The sequence below is a fragment of the Plectropomus leopardus genome, chromosome 2 (genome assembly GCF_026936395.1).
Source record: "Plectropomus leopardus strain MGB_pleo_1.0 chromosome 2, ASM2693639v1, whole genome shotgun sequence".
In the NCBI taxonomy this organism is placed as follows: Eukaryota; Metazoa; Chordata; class Actinopteri; order Perciformes; family Serranidae; genus Plectropomus; species Plectropomus leopardus.
This window is the reverse complement of record NC_142177.1, coordinates 23,885,007-23,912,784: the sequence shown is the minus strand read 5'-3', so window position 1 is coordinate 23,912,784 and position 27,778 is coordinate 23,885,007. Positions and strand designations below refer to the sequence as shown.

At 37.0% G+C, this 27,778-nt stretch overlaps 3 protein-coding genes and 1 long non-coding RNA gene across 4 annotated transcripts in view; 2 read left to right on the top strand and 2 right to left on the bottom strand.

Moving 5' to 3' along the window:
* Positions 1-13: 13 nt before the first annotated feature.
* prelid3b (PRELI domain containing 3) lies at positions 14-9,208 on the bottom strand. Its single transcript, XM_042505574.2, has 6 exons — positions 9,047-9,208; positions 6,952-7,120; positions 4,616-4,705; positions 4,122-4,192; positions 3,919-4,021; positions 14-2,410 (listed from the first exon to the last, which is right to left on the bottom strand). Exons 1-6 carry the CDS (start codon positions 9,076-9,078, stop codon positions 2,294-2,296), a joined length of 582 nt encoding a protein of 193 aa, XP_042361508.1. The 5' UTR covers positions 9,079-9,208; the 3' UTR covers positions 14-2,293.
* On the top strand, positions 8,600-23,502 carry LOC148190214 (uncharacterized). The gene is made up of 4 exons (XR_015778977.1): positions 8,600-9,015; positions 10,434-10,547; positions 20,364-20,565; positions 21,271-23,502. It is a non-coding gene; the product is annotated as an uncharacterized LOC148190214 (long non-coding RNA).
* LOC121957054 (tubulin beta-6 chain) lies at positions 11,474-16,335 on the bottom strand. Its single transcript, XM_042505562.2, has 4 exons — positions 16,198-16,335; positions 15,156-15,264; positions 14,854-14,964; positions 11,474-13,943 (listed from the first exon to the last, which is right to left on the bottom strand). The coding sequence occupies exons 1-4, from the start codon at positions 16,252-16,254 to the stop codon at positions 12,805-12,807; spliced, it is 1,416 nt and encodes a 471-aa protein (XP_042361496.1). The 5' UTR covers positions 16,255-16,335; the 3' UTR covers positions 11,474-12,804.
* Positions 23,503-24,234: 732 nt separating the features above from the next.
* Positions 24,235-27,778, top strand: part of LOC121957044 (guanine nucleotide-binding protein G(s) subunit alpha-like) — a 46,380-nt gene continuing 42,836 nt past the window's right edge. Inside the window, exon 1 of the mRNA XM_042505551.2 lies at positions 24,235-25,743. Within this exon, the coding sequence (XP_042361485.2) occupies positions 25,605-25,743 (139 nt within the window). The 5' untranslated portion in view covers positions 24,235-25,604. The remainder of the gene's footprint in view (positions 25,744-27,778) is intronic.

Genomic DNA, 27,778 nt, shown 5'->3' with positions numbered 1-27,778 from the left:
ATGGCACAGATCATACAGTTAATAAATTAAATAACTTTATTTTCAAAAAATCACTTCACACCTTTTTTCTAAGCAGTAACTTAAAGACGGCAACATAAAATTAAATTTGGCCCTAAACTTTAATCATTTGAAAGTGAGATCTGACACTATTTCTCAGATGACACTAAATAAAATCTTTTTTACACTTTGTCATTAGGTGAAACTGGAAGCATTTGGCCACAGTGTGGCAGCATCTAACACTTGCATTTCAGACATGCTACATCAGTGCAACATAACAGGTGACCCATGTTAAAAGAATGCAGTTGTACTGGCCTCCACCTGCTGTAGGTGTTTCAGAGTGTAGACTCTAATCAGATGAGCACTGCAAAAATATACCTTTTTACCGTTTAACTAACAAAGATTTCTGGAATGTATAACAGTGATGACTGAACCCCCAGAGAGGAAATCGACCTTTTTTGGCAGAATCACACAGGTTGAACGATATTTTTACACAGGCCATTTTCTTACATGAAAATAGTAATTAAGTTTGATAAATATCCACTCCATGTTAAATATTGTATAACTTATTTTGAATTCGAACACAAAAACAGAACATTTATTTTCATGAATATAGTTGATTTCCATTTTAACAGCAACCAGGCCTTTTTTAGGACCTAATTTGAAGAATTACTGGCAAAAATCTTTTATTAAACAGTTTAAATTTATTTTATTTCGTTGCTACATTCTGCAGTTGGTGACACCGTTTGTTTTCAGAGGCACCCAGACAAAATGTTTAAATTACATATTGTAACTAAGCATGTGATATCACATTTCTCAACGTTCAACTCAAGTTACTTTGAACCCAACTGTTTCTATAAATAAATATTCCTGTTACAGATAAAAAATATATATATATTAAAGAAACTAAATCTCTCACCATCACTGCACTGCTGTCAGTTATATGAGGAAAGACCTTCTCCAATGCAAATCGTCTCTTGAACAATGATGCCAAAATGTTATCAGCACGTGTAGCAGCTTTTCTTTGTTAAAATAGTACTATTTTGTAAGTGCAAATAAGAGTCAATACAAAGGTCACGACCTCCGCATTAAGAGGACATGCTTTGTTATAACTGTCTAACAGTAGTCTTATGCGCACTGATAAAACTGTTTGAGTTTAGCAAACATGTTCAGGTACAGTATGTGACTAAAAATGTAGCTCAAAGATTTAGCTGTTTCGTTCAGTCTCCACACATCTGACTAAATCATATCAGTTATACCAGTGGTTCTCAACCACGGGTTCAAGGACCCCCAGGCGTCCTTCAGAGAGCTCTAGGGGTCCCCACAAAAATGGGGAACAGTTGGTTTTTTTTATCTCCTCAGCTGTGTTTGAAAACTACAATTATGATCATAATTAAATAACAAAACCAAAATATTTTCAGATGAAGGTCCCAAAAGCAAAATCTTATCAAATGGGGTCCATGTCCAAATGTGTATTACTTTAATTGAGAACCACTGATTTATACTAACGTAGCATTTGAGAAGGTCTTCTGTATATCGTCAAAAATATAAATATGGCAAATACCTTGATCCCTTCATTTAATTTAAATAGCTTCATAATAATATTAGTTATCACATAATAATAACATTCAGCTTATATTCAGGTTTATATTATGTTGCATGGTGCAGTGTCTTGTTATTAATGAGGTCCCGCAAGAAAATGTTGCTTGAGATGGTTCTCTAACACAAATAAACCTGAAGTCGAAACATTTCATTGACGCGTTACTGCTGATGGCTGCATTAACCATTTACTCTCTGACACCCGAAACCACTTCCCCGTACCATTGACATTCATTCCTCTTGACTCCTGCCTCAACAAGGCATTGTTTTCTGCCATTGTGTTTCAACAGGAGTCACAGTCACTTCTACATCTCACCATAACTGTTTTTCTTATAACTCTGTCTACACGTCTGAGGTATTCTGGCGGGTGAAAACACGACTGGCAAAGGTGCTGGACAAAAAGCGGTGTGTCTGCTTTGGCACTTTTCTTGTGTTGTTACCTCTGTGCTACGTGTTTCCAAACCCACAGATAACAGTGGTGTTTAAACTTGTCCACGAGTCTCTCATCATCACTGCGGTCCTGCCAGGCAGCATCAGAATCCCTTTATGTTGCAGACTGCCGTTAAAAAATATCTAATGTAGATAGTAAAGTGTTTGAGATCCAGAGCACCAAAACAGCATCAGTGCATCATAAAGGGAGGCTGGTTGTACTGATGTGCAGATTCTGTCAGACTCTGCTGGAGAAGAGAGGCAGGTGTCATTTTTCAGTGACAGCAGCAGCCATGGGGGCACGTATGGTCCCGCGTGCTGTCGCTGCCAGCTCCTCGATTTCTGCATTCAGTCGCCTGATTACCCACTCCATGGCTTCACGGCCCTGATCAAGAGCAAACATAAAGCGTTAGTCCAAAGGAGGGAATTTAAAGATGGATTTAAAAATTATCTGTTGCCATTACAGCAAAGGACAGCAGGGCTTCCCAATTTTGGGGTCAGCACCTTTCAAAGGGGTCCAAACAGAAATTCTAGGGATGCACGATTTTGGATTTTTTGCCGATATTTGATATAACAACTCATTTGGCTGATAACCAATACCAAAACATCCACTTTTTTCACCACCTAATTTTAGTGATCATGCCTATTAATGTGATAATGCCTATTAATAATAATTAGTGTGATATTCACTAAATATTTGAACACCGTAGTTCTAAGATTTCTGTAAATCTGACAAAGGGACTTGTTGCCTGCTGCTAACATGGTGCAGGTGACGTTTTTTAAAACATCCTGGCACATTGGGCCTCATGATACTTGGATTACTTTGGACGAGCAGTACGGAGACATTTCGGGGTTTTATTATGTATTTATTTTTAGTGTTTAAATCTTTGTCACCATTGCTTTACGTGTTTGGGAGATAAGTGACTTCACCTGACTATCCATCGGCATGAGGGTGAGTAGATAATGACTGAATTTTAATTTTGGGGTGAACTATCCCTTTAAGGGATAAGGACATATAAGTAAAACAGGTGCAACACCCCCCTGTCCCTTTTAAGGAAAGACTCTTTGAAAGTATCTGATGCCTTGATTTCACTTCAAAATACTCAATAATGATTGTTTTTATTACTTAACAACAGATTAGAGTTTATATACAGGTTTGTATATTACATATGATGTCTCATTATACTGACGTCTTGAAAGTAAACATAATTGAGGAGATGACATTTCAGCATTTTTCTTTGGCAGAGAAGCAGGTGTGCTTTAAAAAAAAGAGCTCCCAGCGCTTCCTGCTCATTGGAAACAATCAAATTAAGATGCTATGTGGATACTTATCCTAAGGTTCATTTGTTATCCCTGTTAGAATGATTATTGTCCCTTTAGCATGATGGCTTTTGCTTTCAAATATAGTTGGACGAAACATTGTATGAATTTGTTTATTTTAAGCATACCGCAGCCTAAGAAAATATAAAATGTATTTCCGATACACAAAATTGTGTCTATTTTTCTCTTTCCTCTAAGATTTACAATGTTTCTTGTCGGGGCTTGAAAAAACTAATCTGATAAAATGACCTGAAAAGGAGAAGTGACTCTTTGGCTCAACGAATATGTCCACACTAAATTTTCACAAGTCATTTCAAAAGATCATAAACTAAAAGAGGTTGGGAACCAAAATCACTGAAAGTACAATCATATTATTTAAAAAATAGCCCATATTATTAGCCATATTTGACAACTGGGCAGAATTATGATAATTACGTCCTATCAAAAGTGCAAGGCTCAAACAATATTCAGTTTAAATGTTTAGTTTTACATTTTTCAGGCTGGAAATGACCAGAAATGGGCCTCACACATGTCTTTGGGTCACACCTAAAAGACAGTTCAGGGATGTCTCACCTTTCCAGCATTAGAAGAGATGGTGCTCGCCATGACCCCCTCCAAGTAACTGCTGAGACTGACTCCTTTCACAGAGATGATTGCCTCCTGGGTCAGTACTGTTCTAGAGATTCAAAGAATTTTAGGAGCAAAACGGTCAAATGGCTTCAGAAATTCGTGAAACATCATTGTTATGTAAATATACCTGCTGTGTAAAAACTTACTTGTCTTTGTCCTCAGGGTGGGGTTTGTATGTTAACTTTTCATCCACAGACACCATGTTTGTGAAAGTGATCTGCAGAGAAAAAAACACAAGAGAAATATTAGTTGACGTTAAGAGACAGAACGAAATGTCCTCTATAACTCTCCCACAGTGAGAGCTGTCAGACAAGTTTTAAAACAGTATTATAAACTTTCATTGTTGAAATGTGAGCTATCAACCTGCTGAACTACCAGGACTTCATTCCCGAGATGTCCCAAATAATTACACACTAAGCTTATGTGCTCGGATACAAAGTGTTATGGGTGTTTTTGGTTGACACATTCAAAATAGAACATGCAGGTTTCATAACATTCAGTAAGAAACAAAGTGGATTTGCTAAGATACAGACCTGCATTTGCATTCAAATATACTGAGCTCTCACTCACAATGTTGACCATAATGCACACATTGACGGTTAAATCATTCAGAGGGGGGTGTTCTGTCAAAAGTACTCACATTTGAGGACTGAAGTTCAAAAGTCTTCTCTATGGGATCCACGACCGAATGCTCCTGAACATACGTGTATGTTCGTGAGCTTCCAATGATCTGTAAACAAAGACAGAAATATATTTTCATACAATGACCAAATCTCCATATGCACAGGCAGTGTAATGGTCTCGTGCTGGTTGGTAGCAGGAACATTTAAAGTGAAAAACAAAGTCAACCACCGCACACTGAAGAACTTAACTGTGAATTTATCCGAATAATTAAAGTCACAGTTAACTTCTTCGGTGTGCGGTGGTCGACTTTGTTGTCATGTTTTAATACAAACTGAAGGTCACTGCTAAAAAAATTGCAGATGTTGCTTAACTATTTTGCTTACTCATGCAGAACTTTTGTGTTTGGAATGGTGCCCAAATTCATTTATTTATATGTTTATTAATTTGTTCATTCATTTTTATGTAGTTTTTGCCCTCTCTGAGGTTGGACTGTGGACTGTGGACTTCTGTTTAATTTAAATTAAGTTTACAATTTCACACTTAAGGACTCTGTGTGTGATATTTAGCGCATTAATATGCAGAAAACAATTATTTTCTATGTAAAAATGTAGTGGAATAATGGCGTCACACTCCCTCAGCGTCTGTTATAATCTGAGCTTCTCTGTCTGAATCATAGATATGAGTCTGTTTTCACCCGGTATTAACAGACATTTCCATGATCCAAACTCAAGTGGACAGGAGACACATCGCCATTCACACCTGTATCTGTCATGTGTCTCCATCTCACCACTTGTGCTCAGATTTCATAGCTGCTTACATCACGGTTATTAAACCACACTTTTGCAAGCTGCTCCCTAACATACTGTGAGTCATGTTAGTGGTTGGGTCTGTACAGCTGAAGATATCACTGACAGCAGAATTCAAAATGTCTTTCCATAGAGCAAAACGATCACACAACTCTTCCTCTTATCAATAACATAGTTCTTGTCAACCACGGATCAGGACACTAAATGTTTTGCACAGCTTCTTATAAGAAACTTTCTGAATCAGTGTTTTTAGTTTAAACACACGGGGCCATATGGGAATAAAACTGAATTATCTGCAGTAAATCTGAACTAGTCATGCTCACACTGAAGCCACTGCTTTGTTGAATAAACTCGCATTTTCCCTGCACGTGATACTTTAAAATTACATTTAAACTCAATTTAAATCTCAGTTTATATACTTCACATTTAGCTTCTCCAGGCAGATCTGTGGCCTCTTGTAAGTGAAGTAAAATATTTTTGTGAACTTCATGAAAATTTCAAAATAAAGGTTGAAATCTGTATGAATCCACCACAGTTCTAAGCATTCACTCTACTTGCTCGACCTTTAATTTAATACAGTGGGGTTTTTTTTATTCATCAAAGACAAAAGTATGAAACTTTTTTTTTCTACAGGAGGTAAACAGACATTAGAGCAAGTTGTCTTCATGATACGTCCAGTTCACACGTGCACACTGAGGCTCAGGAGTGATTTGCTTTGAGACAATCTGATTACGGGTTTCGTTAATATGTTATCAATCACTGGGACAGTCTGTGTCATAGACTGTCCTTGGAATTAAAGGCACTATTCATAGATGTTGACTACAACCTCGTCCTGGGATATCTCAGCAAAGGTCAGCGCTAAAGAACAGCAGCTGATTGGCCGGTGTTTACACATGCTAAAACATGATTGAGTAGCAGGATGTTATCTTTTTCCAGCCTTGTCATTAGGAAGTCAAAAGGACAAAAGTTCAAATTATATTCTGCAGAAATCAGGAGGACTCGGTCACTGCTTTTCTTTGTGGTGACCTCTAGTTTTAACTGAGCAGACAACGATGGAAAGTTACATCACAGGCAGTCATGAGTTACAACTTAGCAATGATAGAAATGACACTACGGTGTCCTGTACAACACGAGCCCTGGCACACAGCCATGAACTCCCCTCTGGGCTCCAGTCAGCAGCCAGGTCTGCTGCCGCTGCCCCTGGACAGAAATAGCCTGGAGGGTTAAGGTCATGCTCACTCTCTGGAAAGTGTTGGCCTGCATTATTGCCAGCACATAACGGACTTAGGCTATTTCTTGTGTTGTGTTTTATGATCTGACATTTCAAATAATTTTATCACCACAATATGAGAGGATTATGTGTTCTGTCAGCCATGTTCCAACACGTTTCTCATCAAGTGTCATGCTGCCCTGATTAAACAACAAAGGGTCATGTGTTTCTCCATTCAGAGTCATATCTTAAGTGTGACCAAAGCAGTTAAACTACAGCTGCAGCAGCAATGTATTTGACAATGATGCTAGAAAGAAGACCGGTTTTGAAACTCACAGATTTAACTATGGATGGAAGACCCCACTCTGTGCTGAGCAGTCTTTTACTGTGGAGGCGTCCCTGTTTGTCAATGTCTCTGTCCAAAACATCCACTCCGATCACACTGGGGTTCATGGGGTTGGGGTACTTCTGCATAGCAGCATTGATCACCGTCTCCCATGGATGGCTGTTGAAGGAAAGCCAAAAAACAGAAATACTGAATAATTGCAATACAAATTCATACAAATGTGCACGCTGACTATCTGATAGTGGGCTAAAATGCTTACAAACATTTGTATTTGGGATTAAAAATGGAAAAATTATAATAGTGAAAACAAAAAAATGTAACTGGAAAAATGTAAAATATCTAACTGGACAAACTTTTTTATTTTAATGATAAAAAACACCCTACATTCTTAATTTTTAACCAAGTGCTTATTTGCTGTGGTGGAACGTAATTATACATACATCTACTGAAGTACTGTGGGACTGCAACAAATGATTATTTTCATTATTATTATTAATCTGCCCATTATTTGCTGGATTAATCATATTTGTCAGTAAAGAAAAGTGAGAAAATAATAGAAGATGCCATACATAATTTCCAAGACCCCAAGGTGATGTCTTCAGATGTTATGTTTTATCAAACCAACAGTCCAAAGATCATAAGCTTTTCAGTTTATTATTATGTATGAAAAAGAAAAGCATCAAATTCTCCCATTTAAGAAGTATGTCATAATCATTTTTCGATTATCATTATAATTTCTCCTGATAAAATAATACATTAACTGACAAATTGTTGCAGTTCTGGAGTAAAATTCTAAAGTAGGTCACTTTTCCTTTATTTGAAATTTTCCATTTCGCATGACTTTGAACTTCTCTACTACATTTCTAAAAGAAATGATGTACTTTTTGCTCCATTTATCAGAAAGCTGTAGCTATTAGTTACTTAACAAATATCAATTTTTACATACAAGGTTAACAATCATCTTATATAATATAATGCACTCACAGATACATTATTCTGCAGTATATATAGGCTAAAATAGTTAAAATTGGAATAAGTGCAACAGTAAAATTCTACTTGCAGAGTACTGTGTCAGAGGTAATAATTAATTAACATCATATTAGCTATGACAACATACCACTTAGAATGGTCATTTTTCAGCAATTAGCAGTTCAACTTTTGATAATAATGTAAATTTTGCTAAAGTTACCAAGGCATATACTTAGTAGGTAGGTTTTCAATGCAGGACCTCAACTTATGATGTGGTATTTTTACAGTGCAGTATTACTGCTTTTACAATACTTTTACCACTGATTATGTGATATCATTTAATCGACCAACCCAAAGACACCAATAAATTGAGGCTCAAACTGATGTGTTAAAACTAATAAATTAATATAAATGTAGCCTCTAAATGACGGCGCACGTCTTCAAAAAAATCACAGAATCAGGTAAAGTGAATGAGGTGAAACGATACGATATTCAGTCTCATTATATCATTATATATTCTTGATAATACTGGAACGTAAAGATGAATCAAACCATGAATCGAACGTAGTAGTGGACGGTTGCCAGGGAGACACGTGAACGCGCCGACGTAACCCAGTGACGCAGTGACGCAGACAAGAAGCAGGCACGGCAAAAAAAAAAATGTAGGTGAAAGGTCTCGCGCTGAGGGCTGGCCCTGACCGGCGGATTACGCAATTTGACAGCTTTTTTCACTGCAACCAGACGGTGACAGCCGTGTATTCAAATTTAATACATTGTACATTTTTGCCTTAAAATACATACGCCATTGTTTTATGTATGTGTCACTTGAAATGTTTCGTTTAGAGACAAAATCACCGCATGCCGTTCAACGTTCACGTTAATGTTCGTTAGCTTCCACAATTAGCATACTAGCTAGTAACGCTTGAACTGTAGTTAGCGCTTTTTTATTGATAAAGTTTTCCGTTATAAATCACGTTTGTGCTGTTTACCGGATTAAATGCGAACCCAGCTGGCCTTTGCTGCAGACAGTGGAGCTCTGACAGCCGGACCATCTCTTCTCAACACATCACCAGATTATAACACAGGTTAGCCTGTTTAGCTGAGTAGACTACTTACTTGAATATGTGCTCTGATGTCCAGATCTTCATGTTGGACCTCGCTGACAGAGGCTGTTAATGCCGGAGACGAGGCGCGGATTAGCTGGTGGTAGGAGGACTGACTGAAACCAGTGAACCACGTTCAAAGACAACTGCCAAGTCCCCTCCCACTGTACCACAGCAGTCACATGAGATGAATTAGCTACGCACTTCCGCTAGTCTGCATACCGCATGAGTCCTCTTACCATTAAGGTCTGTTACTGATACAGAGGAAAACTGAATGAAATTTATGCTATATTTAGACTCGACAATCGATTAACGACAGAAAATCATATGAGTATTCTTTACTTGCAGCTTGTAGTGTATTTGCTATTCATCTATGTAAACTGCAGCTTGGGGATGTCGGTCATCTAACCTCTGATGTTACACAATTCAGCTCCTGAAGGTTGAAAGTCCTCTGCAACCTTGAATGGCAGAGAGACAGCAGGCTGTTGACGCAACAACATCAGCTCAATGGTCAAATCTTTATGCACAATCAAGTAGTTATCACAGGCATTGCACGAAAGGGTAAATAAGGTGAAGTCACTTTTTGTTTGACAAGAAAACCATATAAATATATCTGCAGACTACCTTAGCTGTTACTTTTGTAAGTTGTTGTGGTTATCTGCTATATTTTTTAAGAAAATATATTGCCAAATAAAATAATTAATAATTTTTAACTTTTGGACCTTCAAACACACCGAGAACTCCAACCTCACTCTGCTGACAGGTTCAGGTAAAATGGTACAGTAATGTTTGTTTGCATCATAAATGGTTTATTCAATTGACCATGTTATGAATTTGTTAAATGATTTATGTAACCTGTGGCAATGCATTGAAAAGGCTGCCCAACTTTTTGACCATGCTATTCCTGTTCTCATGCTGCATGTATAACCTTGGTGCCAGACTTAACCTTGGCTTACATTTAAAGCTAAAAAAAGCTAAAGAACTCCTTCTTTATTATACAGAGGAAACAAGGAAAGATCAAACACAGGATGGATGACTGCCCCTTAAATATGCAGTGCTGAACTGGCAGTCTGGGACAGTGTCAGTTGTTGCTGTTGAACATGATGTGCCACACCCCCGAAATTATGTCATAGCCACAGAACCTAGTTTTTTTTTATCATATAGTGTATGATGAGATAAGTATTGATTTTTAGTAATGAAAGTGTATATATCTAAAGATAAAAAAGGATTAAGCTTAAATGTCCCAACTTACCTTTTGTCCCACTTAGGCAGAATTCACCCTATGTCTTTGCAGGATTCTTCAGTGCAACATATAATATATATCTTTCATTTTTTTTTAGTGTTCCCCTTCAATGTCTGGGTTTTTGTGCATTGACAGGCTTTTTTTGTCCATATTGCAGCTGTTAACACCTGCCAGAGGACAGTGTAACTCCTGTGACATAAATGAAAAGAAATCAGCCTTGATGAGCCGAGCACTGTCAACCACAGTCATTTCCAACGGGATTATTAAAAAGGTAGGAAAACGGAAAAACATGTCTCAAGCAAGTTGCGTTTATTTTCTCAGACAATTGTCAGTTTTTTTCTTGTGAATTGCTTAAGTAACTAATGTACTTTGGGACTTCAAAATTCAAATGACACAAGGGGTTAAAAAAAATGCTTTAGGCCGAACTGGTCACAATGAGAACAAATAATGCAACCTGTGACGAGGTGTCACAAGTAGACATTGCTTAATTTTAAGGGGTGAAAAGTCAAAAACGACTGGTGCACTGAAAGCTTTCTGTTGAGTGAGTGCTGGCTTCCTTATTTCTAATTAAGCTGTTAAACCTTATACACCAATAAGTATTTTTTTTCTGAGCTGAGAATGATAGCTCCCATGGTTATCCATTACATCTGGTACAACATTATTAATGCTGCCTGTAAGGATCAAGTGAACAGGCAAAAAAGCTAATTTTTGGTCCCATTTTGCTGCATATTAACCTGAGCTAGGCAATAGTCAAGTTGCCTTTTCCTTCTTGACCTCATTACTTGTAACTTTAAGCAGATTGGCCTCTGTGAAGCAATCCTGTTTGTCACCATAACCTATATTCACATGTAGGGTATGAAGTCCTTTATCCCTGTAAAGGCCATGAGCGTAGTCGACTTGAATGCCGTACTGCAGACATCTCCACGTTGTGTATGCTTATCTCAAAGTACAGACACTGTGGCCAAGTTATGTGTAATCTCTGTGTCCCAGACTCGTAACAGTTGGAGGAAACTGTGTGACAGCCTTGAATGGTGTTGCTGTCACTCTGCTGTCAGAGGACTGTCTGTCACCCCAACTGAGATACTTTTAGTTTATGTTCAAATGATAAAACTGAATAAATAGGAACATATTTTGGTATCTTGGTGTTACTGTATTTAATTACCATCATAACTTAGATACAAAACACTCAATGCAACATTTATTGTAGGTCTGACAAACAGCGTTAACTTTATTTCTTTTCCATGGCTGCGGATTATATAGAACTAGCATTGCATAAACTTTTCTGCATTGTACTTGCAAACAAAGAGTTCCTTTGCAGAAACAGATAAAAGCCATTCTTCAACTGAATAAATCAGCACCAATTGGATTAATGTTTCCCTTGAGTGCACAATTACAAAAAACAGAATGTATTAAATTAAAAATAAATTGACATATCTTATCAAAACAACCCATCACTAGTTTGACTGATATTCCCTGGATTGTACACACAACTAACATGATTTAGGAAAATAAATAAAAACAGATACCTGTTTTTGCAAATTAAACATTTTCATGATTTTCATATTTTTACTATAAAAGAAATAACTTGAACATGCAAGCAAGCAAATCATTGGAATAATGCATAAAACACAAATAGCACTATTTTTTAATATGTCATAACACATTTTATCAAGTAAAGTCTATCACCTATTCTTGAAAACTGGTACAAAGTATGTCTTACAAATTAAATTATATATATATATGGAATAAATATGATCAAATATTTAGATATTTTTATTTGCTTTCGTTTTTTTAACTTCTACACTTGCCCCGTGCCAGGAAACACCCTTGTCCCATAAGAGACAGACATAAGATAATAATTCACAACTTCAAACAATTAAAGCTCTCAAACGCAAAAACTAACAGTATATACTGATGTACATTGATGTAAAAAATGTACTGTTGAAATCATATTTGTTTTAAATGATATTTTTCAATGAATATTTTGACTCTTTACCTATGTGTTTCAGGTTTTTGTCAACTCTGTAGCCCTTTTAAATTAAAACTAAGTTCTGGTTAAAAAATAAGTATTTTCGATTAGTATTAAGAGAACTCTGAGAAACTTTAAAAAATAAAACAGCTACTCACTACAATTACTGTAACATTAATAAATATCTAACTTTTTGTCCACTCTGTAAAAGGGCCAACTTTGTCATGTCTTACCTCTGACATCCATCATGCTTATTGATGAAACAATTTAATCACTGTGGTTGTCCCATTACAGGGTTTCATAATCAAGACTCTGACCTTTTAAAATATATTTTTCCAGCCTAGCTGAAGAGAAAAAACATATATATATATATTAAAAACAGAAATAATAAAAATACAAGGTTTTGTCCCAATTCTCAAGAATGAGTGCTATCTAAATCAACCATATGCATAAATTAAACCACAAATAAAAGTTCCTCTTTTGGACCAACAATCCCACATGTTTTCCACATCCTTTCAACAAGTTATCAAACTTACACACCACACTGTATGACCTACGTCTACTCATCCACAGTGTCTTTGCTTATTTCAGTCACTGTTTCCAGTTTAACTTCCATCCGAGACTGAACCTTTGTTGTCGATGAGGGTCCCTCCTCTTCTTCCTCCTCTGCTTCCGAATCTAGATCAGCAGTGGCGTCTTGGTACTGCTGGTACTCTGACACCAGGTCGTTGAGGTTGCTCTCTGCCTCTGTGAACTCCATTTCATCCATCCCTTCACCTGTATACCAGTGGAGGAAAGCCTTGCGTCTGAACATCAAGGAGAACTGCTCGCCCACGCGGCGGAATATCTCCTGAATGGCCGTGTTGTTGCCGATGAAGGTGGAGGCCATTCTGAGGCCTCGGGGTGGGATGTCACACACGGCGACCTTGACGTTATGGGGGATCCAGTCCACAAAGTAGTTGCTGTTTTTCTGCTGAATTGCAAGCATCTGTTCGTCGACCTGCTTGGTGGACATCTGGCCACGGAATATGCCGGCAACGGTGAGGTAGCGCCCCCGCCTTGGGTCGCACGCTGTCATCATGTTGCGGGCGTCGAACATCTGCTGGGTGAGCTCAGGCACTGTGAGGGCTCTGTACTGCTGGCTGCCGCGGGCCGTCAGCGGGGCGAAGCCTGGCATGAAGAAGTGGAGGCGAGGGAAAGGCACCATGTTGACAGCCAGCTTCCTCAGGTCTGCGTTGAGCTGTCCGGGGAATCTCAGCGAGGTCGTGACCCCGCTCATGGTCATACAGACCAAGTGGTTGAGGTCCCCGTAGGTCGGCGTGGTCAGTTTGAGCGTACGGAAGCAGATGTCGTACAGGGCCTCGTTGTCGATGCAGTAGGTCTCGTCTGTGTTTTCTAGGAGTTGGTGGACTGACAGGGTGGCGTTGTAGGGCTCCACCACCGTGTCAGAGACTTTAGGGGAGGGCATGATGCTGAAGGTGTTCATGATGCGGTCAGGGTACTCCTCTCGAATCTTGTTGATGAGGAGGGTTCCCATGCCAGAGCCGGTGCCACCTCCAAGTGAGTGAACCAGCTGAAAGCCCTGCAGGCAGTCACAGCTCTCACTCTCGTTCCTCACTCTGTCGACCACCTGCTCCACCAGCTCCGCGCCCTCCGTGTAGTGGCCCTTTGCCCAGTTATTCCCAGCTCCTGAGTTCCCTGTAAACCCAAAATAATGTAAATCCTATTACTTTCCAATAGAATTAGTGGAGGGAGATACACAACATTGACTGCAACAATGAAAGCATAACATGTAAAATATTAAATAAAAAAGTTGTGCTTCTCCTTTATAGTTGAATCACGGCTGTGCATGAACATTTTCAATTCTATGCTGCCAATACATATGTACATTTTTTTGGTTTTCTCTGCATCTCTAGTTTAGGTTATGTTTCTGTTTTCAATTTGAAAACTTACACATGTTCTTCAACCGTTGGCAGATTATGATACAATGGACCCCTGGGAACAGATATGCAAAGGGCCCCAACACCTCTCCCACGTAGGAGCTAGACACGCAGGCTCTGTTTTTGGCATTCTATGCAGTTATTATGCGTCTTTTTGTGGCTTTGTCTCTCATAAAGGTAATTTTGTGTCTTTTTTAGTAGTTTTTGTGTCCTTTGCCAATTTTTGTAATCTTTTTGTGTCTCTTTGCAGCTCCCTTGCATCTCTTTGTGGTCTTTTGTGTCTCTGTGATCATTTTGTGTTTCCTTTTGGTTGTCTTAACTTTTTCTACTCATTTGGAAAAATGAAACTTTGGGCCCCTGGGCCTGTGCTCAGTCGGTTCACTCAATAATCTATCTATTTCTTGTATGTGTTAAAATTATTCTAAAATCACTCACATTAATGAAATATTTCCAATACCACTAAGTAGAGAACTAGAGGGTTTATTCATTCTCCAGTTGGGAGGCGTTTGTATCCAAAGCACCAGGTACGACTGTACCATGAGTGTCTGTAGTCTAGTAGTGTCTTTCCTCTTACAATTGATGATTAACATTGCCTTTATCTTGCTGCATAAAAGCAAGACAGTCATAGCAGGTATTCCCCAGTCTGACTGTTTCGTTATTTGTCTCACCGTGGATAAAGTTGTCCGGCCTAAAAAGGGCCCCGATGCGGCTTCCTCTGACACTGTCCATCGTACCAGGCTCCAGGTCAACAAGCAGGGCCCTGGGGACGTATTTACCACCTGCAAACACAATGGCAATGCATCCCTAATACAACTGGAACCCAAATTTGTCCTTACTTGATGTTGATGTTTAAGAATAGTAATATTTAAAAAGAGCACTTGATGAGTAATTAGTAAACAACCATGCTCAGGAAATAATGAGTCATAAAGAAGCTATTAAAGAAACAGTCTTTATACAGTTGCCTCTGTACCATGTGCCTCATTGAAGTAGACGTTGACCCTCTCCAGTTGGAGGTTGCTGTCTCCTTCATAGATGCCCGTTGGATTGAGCCCATGTTCTTCACTGATCACTTCCCAAAACTAGACAAAGACAGAAAATCAGCATTACTCACAGAAAGACACGTATTTGTTGTAGCTAAAGCTTTAGAAGTTTAAAGAAATGAAGGAATTCCCTAGAATATTAACACACAAACCACGTTATCTTTCTCTGTTTTACTCTTTTCACCTTGAGGTCTTAGTACAGTTGTTTAAATGAAGACTTTATTATGTAGCTGGGCAAATGCATAACAAACTAAGTTTTACTCTGCACATTTCCTAGATGTGTACATGTTAAAATGCATCCCTTTTTTAAATATTTCGCAACTCATCCTGTGCTCACCAGATTAGGAATCTCTATGGTACACAATAAAGTAATAAAGATATTTAACAAAATAATAACTGCTTTATTGGTAGACTGTCATTTTGTGACCAATGCACAGCATAATGTGATGCTTTGGCCATATTATCTTGTAGTTCCTCTCTCCTGTTTTGTGTTAGCCATGATAATAAATGACCCACCCATGTCAGTCTCGCTTTCACCCTTATCTTTCCTCTGAATGTTTGACAGGGAACACCCTGTGTCACTCATAACTGTGGCACCATGCAAAGGGACACTAGCCTACATATCAAAATATAAGGCATCATTTAAAAAAAGTTACATATAATAAGTGATTTTATTATAATAGATGTCACTTAAATGTTTAAGTTAAAACATTTCCTCATTTTATCTCAGCTAATGTGACAAAACGGTAATTTAGTCTACATGCAAACACTGACTTCAGTCATCCACCAGCTATTTTTCTAGTGTTATATATTTCAAAAGATTATTTACAAAATGAATTTAAGTTGTGATTTGGGCCATGGAGAACGACGAGAACATAATAACACATAACATAGACCCTCAACACTTCCACACAAAGTCATGCCTAATACACAATATGACTTTAACAGAGGAGAAGTGTTTTATTTTATTACCTTTGAGCCGATCTGGTTGCCACATTGTCCAATTTGCAGATGTACGATTTCACGCATGATGATCGGACTACAGTACACAGAGCAGCTGAAGGTCTCTGATAGCCTTCAGTCCTTGAGACAGTCTTTTATACAGCACCAGAAATGATGTCATCAGTGATGTCAGGGAGTCACCCCAGTCAGTAATACATGCGGGCCCCTAAAAGATAGATAGATAGATAGATAGATAGATAGATAGATAGATAGATATACTTTATTGATCTCAAAACTGAGAAATTGGGATGTAGCAGCGCCATACAGTAAGAACAGAGAATAAAGAGCACACATTATTAATAGAATATAAAGGAATATGCTTAAAAAAACCTAAAAAAAAAAACTAAGAGACTGTACATATCTACATATATACATGTGTAAAATGCGGAACAGTATCTGAATAAATATAAATAAAAATAAAGTCAGCAGTGTAGAATGACATGGAGCTAAGACCGGAGTTTAAAGCGCAGAAAAACTTTATGAACACTGTTAGACTCGCTTATATTCATTTTTATATGTACTTCCCGTAGTTATTAGAAAGGCCTATTATGTCTTCCAATGTGCTGCCTTATATTTTGATGCATATTTATATGTTTCATATTATGTGTACATTATATTTCATGTAATTAATAAATTGAAGTTATTCAACTGCTTTAAAAGTAACTGTTCAAATGGGAAAGGCATGTAGGTATTCATTTTTGTGTAAAATAATTTAACCTCAGTGAAAGAACTTACGTATATATTATTATAGAGTTTTTTTTTAAATGGGTCCTTTTGTACTTCCTGTTGTACAGTTTGCTAACACAGTGGCTGACAGGAAGTAAACAGGGACCAAAGCTGTTTCCTTAGCAAGAGGCTAAAAAAACTATAAATTATGTGTTTTATCTGTATTCTAAATTAATGAATTATTAACTGTTGCAGAAGAAAACAGTTCAATGCAATGATGCAACAACATTATCATATTGGCTCTATGTGGCTAAAACACATCTGTGAGTTGTGCCAGTGACCAAAAACAGGAAGGAAGTGAGATGAATGGAAGTAGTGTATTTCTCTGGGCTGTGTTAGATAACACAAATTTGATTAACTCCTAATACACAAAAATGCCAAACATTTTGTACCCATGTCTGAGAAGAAGAAATAGTTAATATGACAAAAATGCAGAAATATTTGTTTCAATGATTGCATCAACCCCGTTTCCTTACCTTGTCACAGCCAACTTTTAATAATGCTCCCCATTTCCTTCCCTAAATGACCCAGATGTTAAAAACAAAACAAAAACCAACAGTTTGTCGTGTTAATGTGATAATGTAATGTCGGTGTAATAATTATGAAGTAAAAATGTGCAGCAGATGGGAGATTATGTATGAGAGATGCTACCATCTAGAGGGCTACACAGGCATGACATCATATAATTGGAGCAGTTATTATTTTATAGATAAGCAAATGGATTTATTTTGTAAATTTTAGGCATCAAGGATTCTTTATTTTCATCCCAGCCATGCAAATACATCAAGTACAAGATTAATGTGATCAGGTATCGGTGATCATTAACTAATGAATGTTATGATAAAACACTGAGTCAACGAATAAGTAATTAAATAAATAAGATGAGTAATGTAGTGTGTAGTTAACAACAAAATCATTTTAGCCTTTTCATCTACAGTATTTATTAATATGTTTTCTATTTATGTCTTTCAGATACAACATGTGAGTAAAGGCACTGATGAGAATTGTCTGATGATCACATTAAAGGCACAGTTCATCGCATCATAAATAGGTGACGTGTTTTTCCTCTTACCTGTAGTGTATCCATCTAGATAGTTTTAGTGTGAGTTGCTGAGTGTTGGAGATATCAGCAATAGAGATGTCTTTCTTGAATATATTAGTACTAGATGGAACTCACTATAAAAAAAATGGGTCACACCACAGAAATAGAGCTTTTTTGCCTTATGTGCTACTGAGCAGCTCTCATAGGAATGAATAGGGCCTTGCCTCAATGCTGTATCCAGATCCTCTTAATACATCCATGTTGCCACAGCGTGAGATGTAAATGTTAATTGCATCCTCCTCGGCTGAGCTGTAATGTTTAAAGTTTAAAATGACACAACACAAAAGAAAGAGACATTGCTATTTTTTTTTTCAATTTCTTTTTTTCTTTCTTTTTTTTTTTTTTTGCTGCTTTGAGTACCACAAGCCCAGTACCATCTATTTCTAAACATCACATCAGATATCTCCAACACACCAAAATAATCTAGATTAACAAATAGCACTACGGGTAAGAGGAAAAATATGTCGCTTTGATTTTGGAGTGAACTGTTACTTTAATGATTCAGCTCACATTTTTATATTTTAGATCAGTAAGGATCTAAATTAACCCTTAAAGTAATATTTGTCAATTGATAATTGACAAATAATACATCTAGATAAAAAATCTAGATGAAATCCTGATAAAAAAAAAAAGTTACCATGACAAAGTGGTCAGTTTATTTGCTGACTTCAGAGAGAACCAAATACATAAAAGTTGTCCCATATTAGGGATAGATTATAAAAACATTTAAAAGAATAAACAGACGTTATTGGATGAGTGTCCACAAACTGAATAAATATTGTAAAATAGCCAGTCCAGTATGTGTTTTTGCAGGACTTGTTCCTTATCGGTTTGATATTAATGTACCTCACTATTTTATATGGAGGTGAAAGCACACACTGTATTGCTCTACCTAAATAAGTATTTCACTGTAATCTAAGAACAGGATGATGGTAAAGATACAGGACACTGAAAATGGTAAATTCTTATTTTGTATTTATGATTCTTTACTTTCGCTGCACTATTTTCCTCCTTATTCTTACCAGGTAAATTCTGTGTATGTGAACACTAACTCTGTTTCTGATACTGCTTACTCACAGTGATAGGCCTAGAAATGCTACATATATTTAAATGTTTTGTGTTGTGGTGCTGTGATTAATGAGTGAATTTTCCACCAACCCTCTTTGAGAGGAACCGTGTGCACAAAGGTTCAATGTTCACAGGTATACCAGTGATACTGTTTGGGTATTTACGCTAAGAAAAGATTACCTTCCTGGTTTGCATATACAAAGTTTTTTAAGTAGAAACACAGTAGATGCAGGATACCTTTAACCTGCTTCTCATATTTAAGCCATTACTCCTTCAGTTGTCTGCTGGGGTTCATTAGAGAGCCACAGTAGCATTTAGTTGTCATTGATGACCTTTATGTGTTTTGCCCTGAGCTTCTTTCCCTTGCCTTTTGACGTATTTGTGGAGGGTGGTGTGTGTGTATGTGTGTGTGTGTGTGTGTGTGTGTGTGTGTGTGTGTGTGTGTGTGTGTGTGTGTGTGTGTGTGTGTGTGTATCCATCAGTTTAAATAATGTTGCAACTGTTTTGAATAGCAGTCTTGACCTGGATTTAAAAGAAGTTCATGTAAACTCTCCATTCATTTTGGAGAAAAAAAAAAAAAAAAATATATATATATATATATATATATATATATATATATATATATATATATATATATATATGTATGTATTTGAGTCTGGTTATCAAATCTTAGTTTTAGTTATATTTAAAACTTTTGTTGCAAAATGTTGAAAACTGGAGACAATTTTATGGGCAAATGAAAGTGCTTTGCAGAGCAATAAAATGTAAATCAAAATAAAGGATACAGATTTACAATAAAATAGTAAAGGGATAAGTTATAAAAAGTAAAATTAATTAAATGATTTACATTTTTTAAATAAAATCGGTAAAAATAGCAAAAGTGCTGACAAGAGGTGCAATTATAAAAAAAAAATATTTTTATTATGATTTAAAACTAAGTTTAAGCATAAGGCTGCAGTCGTTTAAAACCAGATTCAGATTTGATCAAACGCTATTGAACCCCAACATTAATCACAGCATTAATAGCTTATACACACTTGATAATTTTGTAGTTAAATATTCTCAGATCTTTAAAATAAATCTATTTTTTTATTCCTTTTAAAAGTAGCTCATCTTTCACTTAATACCATCGAAACTATTTTTATTATTGCCACGCAATACATATTATGTATTTATTGCTTTTATGCAATTTTTGATATCTTTCTTCATAGGTTTTCATGTTATTGATTGGTACTTTTAGGGTGTACGGGTTGATGATCACTTTGCTTCAAAGAGGGCGCCTCTCCCCTTCTGTACCTCTGCTTCATGACGCTCCGGGCAATCATGTGATCCGACCTGCTTCATTCCAGCTGCGTCAAGCGACAGCAAGGAGGAAACAGGAAGTACTCTAATCACGACTTCAAACTAAAAGCGTATTATTTCTAAGGCCTTGAAGAGGAAAGGTGAGTGTGCAGATGATTTTTGTGGGCTCATCAATTAATCATTTAAAAATCTGAGCAAATTGGCTTGATTTCTTTCAAAACATGGGAGGAAGGCAATGAGCAACAATAGAAGAAATTATCCTAAAATGAGCAAAAGAAAGAAAATTCCCTTAAAACAACATTTCTTACCATGTTACTAATTGCAGTTTTCTGATGTTTTTGAATTCAAAGGTTTAAATACTTTTAAAGGGTTAAACAATATGCACATTCAAAACCCTACTTTTGTAAAAGTAAGAAGTATTGTCAGCATGTTGTACTTCAAGTATCAAAAGTAAATGAACTAATTTTGTAGTAAAATGCCTCCTGTGACTGCTATAATATTAATATATTTTTAGTTTGAAGTATAAATATGCACTGTGTTAGGTTTAGTGTGGCATTTTGGTGAAAGGTTTGCTATGTATGTATGTATGTATGTATGTATCTATCCATCTATCTATGTATCTATCTATCTATATTTAGCATAATTTTCCTATTTTATCAGTAATTTATTGCATCTATGACACCGGCCATGTGTAATAACTTTAAAATGGTAATGTATTCATTCAGTTTTGAAGTATCTATACTTAACTTAAGTTTTTCAGTTTCATGTGTAAATTCGACTGAAAGTCCACTACATTTTGTAAAGTGTTTTTTTCTTCTTCCTTTTTTGCTTTTTGCTTTTCTTAGGAGAGGATAGCTTACGTGTGAAAAAGGGAGAGAGAGGGGATGACACGCAGCAAAAGGCCGCAGGCTGGAGCTGAACCCGCAGCTGCTGCGGCGAGGACACAGCCTCTGTACATAGGCCTGCTCTAACTGGTGAGCTAATGGGCACCCCATCTCTACATTTTAGCAAGAAACACTGTAGGCCTACTTTTTACTCCAAAACATGTATTTAAGAGCTGTCGTAATATTGTTTGGAAAACCCTAGACTAAACAACCATTAGTTCCACTATACAAATCTGTATTTTACTGTCCACCATTGCTTTAACTTAACTAAAGAATCAATGTATTTCTTCCAGAGCTGCCAGGAAGTCTCTAAATGAATTCCCCATCTTTTCTGAAAAAAAGTTATTTTTCCTGTAAATCAGTTCAGTTTTATTGTCACATAGGCTGCAATCAGACACATTAAAATGTGTTGTGAAATTCTTAGATGCCTAGAATGAATCTAACATATAGATAATTAAAACTGAAACAAATGTAACAAATATGTAAGAAAAGATTTTAAATAACACTAGATGGTGAAAGAATGAGACAATATAATCAGTATGAGGTTCAATGTTAGCGTGAGGTTAAAAAATAACCCAATATAACCAGTACAACCAATAGAAGTTTTCCAGTCATGTCCAAGGAGGCCACGGGGCAGACCCACAACATCTCTTCTGGCATCTGGAAACGTCTTGGGATCATTATGGCAGGAATGAATTATCAAATAAAAATTGTAGCCACTGTTTTTAGTACACCAGTACAGTCTAATGCAATTCAGTAGAGCTGCTCTGCCATAAATTCTACCTTAACCAAGTTTTCAATGCTCGGTTTTTGTTGACATTTTCAGAAATATGTAAAGTCAATTGTGTGTTAATAGCATTGTGTTGATAGGTGTTTCTAATATTCTGCAGAGAAAGGAGAAAAAATATAAGCACTTCTCAAAATAATTAATTCCGGCACAACACTTCCTTTAACCAGTGATGTAATATAACAAAGCAATGCTACTACATCCAATAAAACCAAAATCTCAGTACTCATTAAAGTACTCATCAAAAACAGGAACAGTGGAAGTGCTACCATAAAAACAGAAACACCAGAAGCAGGATAGATAAAATTAACTAGTAAGTAAATAAATAAATAAATACACTAATAAATAGATGACTAAATGAAATGATAATAGCAACAATACGAAAAATAAATAAATAAATACTCAAACTGTAAATAGGAGGTAGCCTAAATGAAAGGATAACAGCTCAAAGTAAAATAATAAATAGATATGTTAAAAATGATAAAATGATATAGGAAGTAGTAAAACTGTAAAACAAAAATACATAAATAAATAGTCAATAGATAAAGTTCAATTAAAAGACAAGCTAAAAAGGTAGGTCTTGAGTTTGCTTTTAAAAAATATCAACCCCCTCTGTAGCCCTCAGGTCTTCAGGCAGGCTGTTCCACAAATGTGGACCAAAGTAATAAAAAGATGCCTCGCCATGCTTTTTTTTTTTTGCAAATCTGACTGACAACTAGGACCACTTCTACCAAAGTCAATTTCTGGTAACATATCTGTACTTTTACTCAAGTACGGCATTCAGGTACTTCATCCTTTGATGCATATAACTACAACCTCAATGTAATAACTTAAGAGTAAGAGAGAGATTTAATAAGTGTACTCATTAAAACCGGGAACTGAGGAAAAGCTACAATAAGTGAGGAAACACCAGAGGCAGGATGACACCAATGGATAAAAGATAAAAAAATAAATAAATATGATATTAATTTCAAGCCAAGTAAATACATAAATAAATACTCTTAATAATTGATTAAATGCAAATAATAATAACAATAATATAATGATAAAATAAAACAATAACAAAACATATAATAGATGAAAATGTTAAAAATAATAAAATAATAAAGCATCTAGTAAAACAGACTAAAATGTGTAAATAAACAGTCAATAACAGTCTTGAGTTTTCTTTTAAAAATATTAAGCCCCCTCTCCTGCCCTCAGGTCTTCAGGCAGGCTGTTCCACAAACATGGACCATAGTAATAAATAGATGCCTCATCATGCGTTTTGGTTGTGACTTTTGGGACTTTTAAAAGGCCACAACCAGAAGACCTGGGGGACCTGGGGAGTCTGATAGTGCTGAAAGTATTGAATTTGCACTGGATTGTATTAGATTGTAGGCTGTAGTTTTAGCCTACCAAATGAAGTGGGCACTTGGGATCTTTTTTTTTTTTTAACAATATATTTGTTGAAGTTTTGTGCAGATATATCAAGGTTACACACACATATTTAACGGTAAACAAACAGATAAACAGACATTAGGTACATTCAAAATCAGTAATTGAGTCCATGAGGTGAAAGAAGAAATAAAGAATAAAGAAAAATAAAGTCAGAGTGCAGCTCATGATTGTAGTCCTGTACAGGGAGTAGTTATGTTGTCCCAGTTTCGCTCAGCAAGTTAGACAAATCTTTGTTCTTTATATACCAAATATAGCCCCCCCCACACTTTCTGAAATATTTCTTGCTTATCTTTTAAAGTATACGTAATTTTTTCCAATGGTAAACATAAAGACATTTCTTTGAACCACTGCCCAATGTTAGGTTTGCCGATCTTCTTCCACGACAGAGCTATCACTCTCTTAGCTTGTAATATTCCTATATTTATGAAGAGCTTTTGACAGCTATCTATGTTCAAACCTATAGGATATAAGCCCAGAAGAAATAGTTTAGGTTCCATATCTAACTCTATTGATAAAATCTCCTGTAATACGGCTTTTACCTCTTCCCAAAATTCATTTACTTTTGTACACTTGGGATCTTTTAGTTTTTTCCCCCAAACAAAATGTTGTGTATATATATATCCATGATTGCTTTATTGTGAAAGTTCCGAGCGGAAGTTTGAATTCTCGTCACGCGGAGCTTGACCGCCGTTCTCTGTTCCCAGGGTTCCGTGAGAGCCGTTTGCCCCACCCCACCTCTTCAACGCTATCTGTCTCAATGTACAATTCTCAGAGAAAAAAGGGGGCAAAAATAATTCAGAGTAACGCCGCAAAGAAACGACTCTCGTCTCCCCGACCGGTTCACCGGAGCAGCCGCGGCCTGTCGGGCGGTGAAAATAAACGTCTCGCCGTTGGACCAGTGATTGAAAACACCGCGGTATGTTCATGTATCATGCACATGTAACCATAATCTACCACACGGATTCAAAGGGAATACAAAAAGCTGAGAGACTTGACAGCGGGCTGTACCTGCGCCAAACGGGAAAATAACGGAGGATTTTCCGCCAATATCACCTGGATATCGCGTTATATTCAAGGACATCCAACTGCCAAAATCCGCCTTTGCTCGCGCGGAGGAGCTTTCCGATGTGAGGAGAAATACAAATTAACGTTACGGAGAGAAAAAGGACGGAGAAGGGGCCTTTTTTGGGTCTGGTCAAACCCTCCGAAGAAGCATCTGTTGACGGGGAGAGGAAATAATTTTGGCTAAAAACAGGATATTATTGATAAGGTTCAACGACGACAGCCCACCTCCCCTCCCCAAAAAACGGTGTATAATGTGACGGATTTGAAAGACGGTTGTGATAGAGAAAGAAGCCCCGGTGTAGCCTGATGATTCACATGCCGTCATTTTAAGAGGAAATATTTATTTTTTATTTTTTTTTTCATCCGCCCTCTGATGTGCTTTGGGTAGCTGGATTGCAAACAAAATAATAACCTAAGATATATATTGAAACGAGGGTCGAAAAATAGGGCTGTGAGGGGAAATGAATGGCAGTGTGAGGTATCTGCCGAAGATGGGCTCCGGAGGAGACATTTGCTAAGAAAATTAAAAAATATAGCTGAAGACAGCAGTGTTACAACTATAACCACCTTTAAGGAGACATTCGTGTCCATTGCAAGGCTGGAAATTTCACTCTCTCTTATCAATGTTGATGACTTCATTGCGGATTTACAGTGAAAAACACAAGAATCGTCTGAGAGGGCGGCATCGTTGCTCTGCTCCTTTTTTTTGAGTGATCTCTAGGTGATAAATCGCTAGTAAATATCCATCCGTGCCAAAGCCTGGTGGAGCCCCGCCGTCTACTACCCAACATCTTGTTTCATCTGGCAACATAAATGTCACCCATTTTGAGCCAGGTGTTCCTCTGTTGGGCCAGTCTAGGAATTTAAGGATTGATTGATTTTTCTCCTGATCAACAACCTCCCTCCTTCCTCCCTCCCTGGACCCACCTACCTACCTACCTACCCACCCAACCAACCACCCACCCTGCCTCCCCCCTGAACCTATCTCTGGGTTTTTGGGAAGATGGGCTGTCTTGGCAATAGTAAGACTGAAGACCAACGAAATGAGGAGAAGGCACAGAGGGAAGCCAACAAAAAGATAGAGAAGCAGCTCCAAAAAGACAAACAGATATACCGGGCGACTCACCGGCTACTACTGTTAGGTAGGTTTTGTGAAATTCATCATTGATATGTCTGTGTGTTCACTTCAGGCCTATTTCTGCTGACATGTTGCACCCACCAATGTGTATTTTCTTCTGTAATAGTTAGTTTTTTTTTCCAGATCGCACTCAGATTTGAAGAAAGGCTGGATAGTATATCAATATTTTTTCAATGAGACTAGATATCGTCTTCGATGTTAGAAGTTGTAGCATCATGAGTGTTATCTTTTCCTGGTTTTGAAGACTGCATTGCACTAACGTGCTGTTATTTTTTTGAAATTAACAAGATTGTCCTAGCTGTTCTATTATTTGCCTTTACCAGGGCTGCAACAATTAATCAATTAGTTGTCAACTTTTCAATTAATTGCCAACTAATTTAATAATTAGTTAATCAGTTTGAGTCATTTTTTAAAGAGCAAAAATCTGATTACAGCTTCTTAAATGTGAATATGTTCCACTTTCTCTACTCGTCTGTGACAGTAAACTGATTATCTTTCAGTCTGGATAAAAGAAGACATTTGAGAACGTCAAATGACACATTTTCTGACACTTATTTTTACCAAAAAACTGATTGATTAATCGAGAAAATAATCAACAAATTAAAGTCTTTACCCACTTTGGCATTATATCCACATTACTGATGATTATTTTTCAAAAATCTCAGAGTAAATATTTAATGAAAGCACCAACAGTCAACACTACAATATTGTTGCAATATTGATATTAAGGTATTTGATTAAAATAAAATGTGATATTTGATTTTCTCTACACTGCCCAACCCTACTTTGAAGCATCAATGTATGATGCACTGACATGATGTCACTACACAACCAGGTTTTACAGTCTTCTTGTCACAGGACGTTTGAGAACCGGTCTGTCCGCTGCATTCATGGGTCATTATAGAGCATGATTACAGAACACATGAGACGGTGGACGGACAGACAGATGTGCGTGAAGGCAGCATGCAGAGGCTTGGAGGCCACCAATAGGCGTTTTTTTTTACAGAATAGCACACGGCAAAATGTGTGTTTTTGTAGATTCACCTTGAGTTATGTTGGCCTATACACTCCACACTCACCTTTTATAATCTTCCACACATCATCTATTAGGGAAGTGGATATTCTTGTAAAAAAAACTTCCATTTTTGATATGATGAAGCTATTTCTGGCTTCATTGTCCAGGCCTCCATGTCATGACACAGTCTGAACTTAGATGCCAGGGCTAGTATCCTGCTGAACCTGTCAGAGTACTACGGAGACAGTAAATTAGGATTACCATTAGGATTACAAGCTTCCCTTGAAAGAGTGTCCTGTTCATTCTAATCTGAAATTGATACGAGATTTGTGCACCTACTCTCAGGCTCTAAATAGCAGGCTACTGTAGCGTACCTTCTTGTGTCCAAGGAAGGAGATGTCATGGCCTGGTTTCTTTCATTTTCCATTTGCAAGGACACATATAGGACCTTTCTCCTTTAACACTGTGAAGTGACCATTTATCATGCCAGTCTTATGGAGAACGACATTGCCTTGATCCGCAGTGGATGAAGTGCCTGAGGGCTATACTTGAGTAAAAGTACAGATATGTTAACCAGCAAATGACTTTGAAAGAAGTTAAGGTCACCTTTTAGAATATTACTTGAGTAAAAGTCTTATAATACACTGTGAAATCTGACAACTTGATCTAACTTAAAATAATCTTGGAAATGGATTACCTTGAAAAGGAAAGTTAATATAACTATTGATCTTAATTTGTGTTGACTTAATATCTAATTGTTAAGTTCACTCAAAATTTAGCTGTGTTTCCTGATTTTTGTTGTTGCAACATAAAAATGACATGAGGAATTGTCTTGTTAGCAGCTTCAGAAAACCAAGTTAGTCTGACTAAACATAATCATGACAAAGAGGATTTTTTTCCAATAATGAAGATAGGAGATCTGCGAGTTCTGTTTTGTTAACATGTTTAAGAAAATACAAATATGATTGACTGAGTTTGCAGCTGGCAGAATACAGATATATAACACAGCATCCTTGGTTTACTG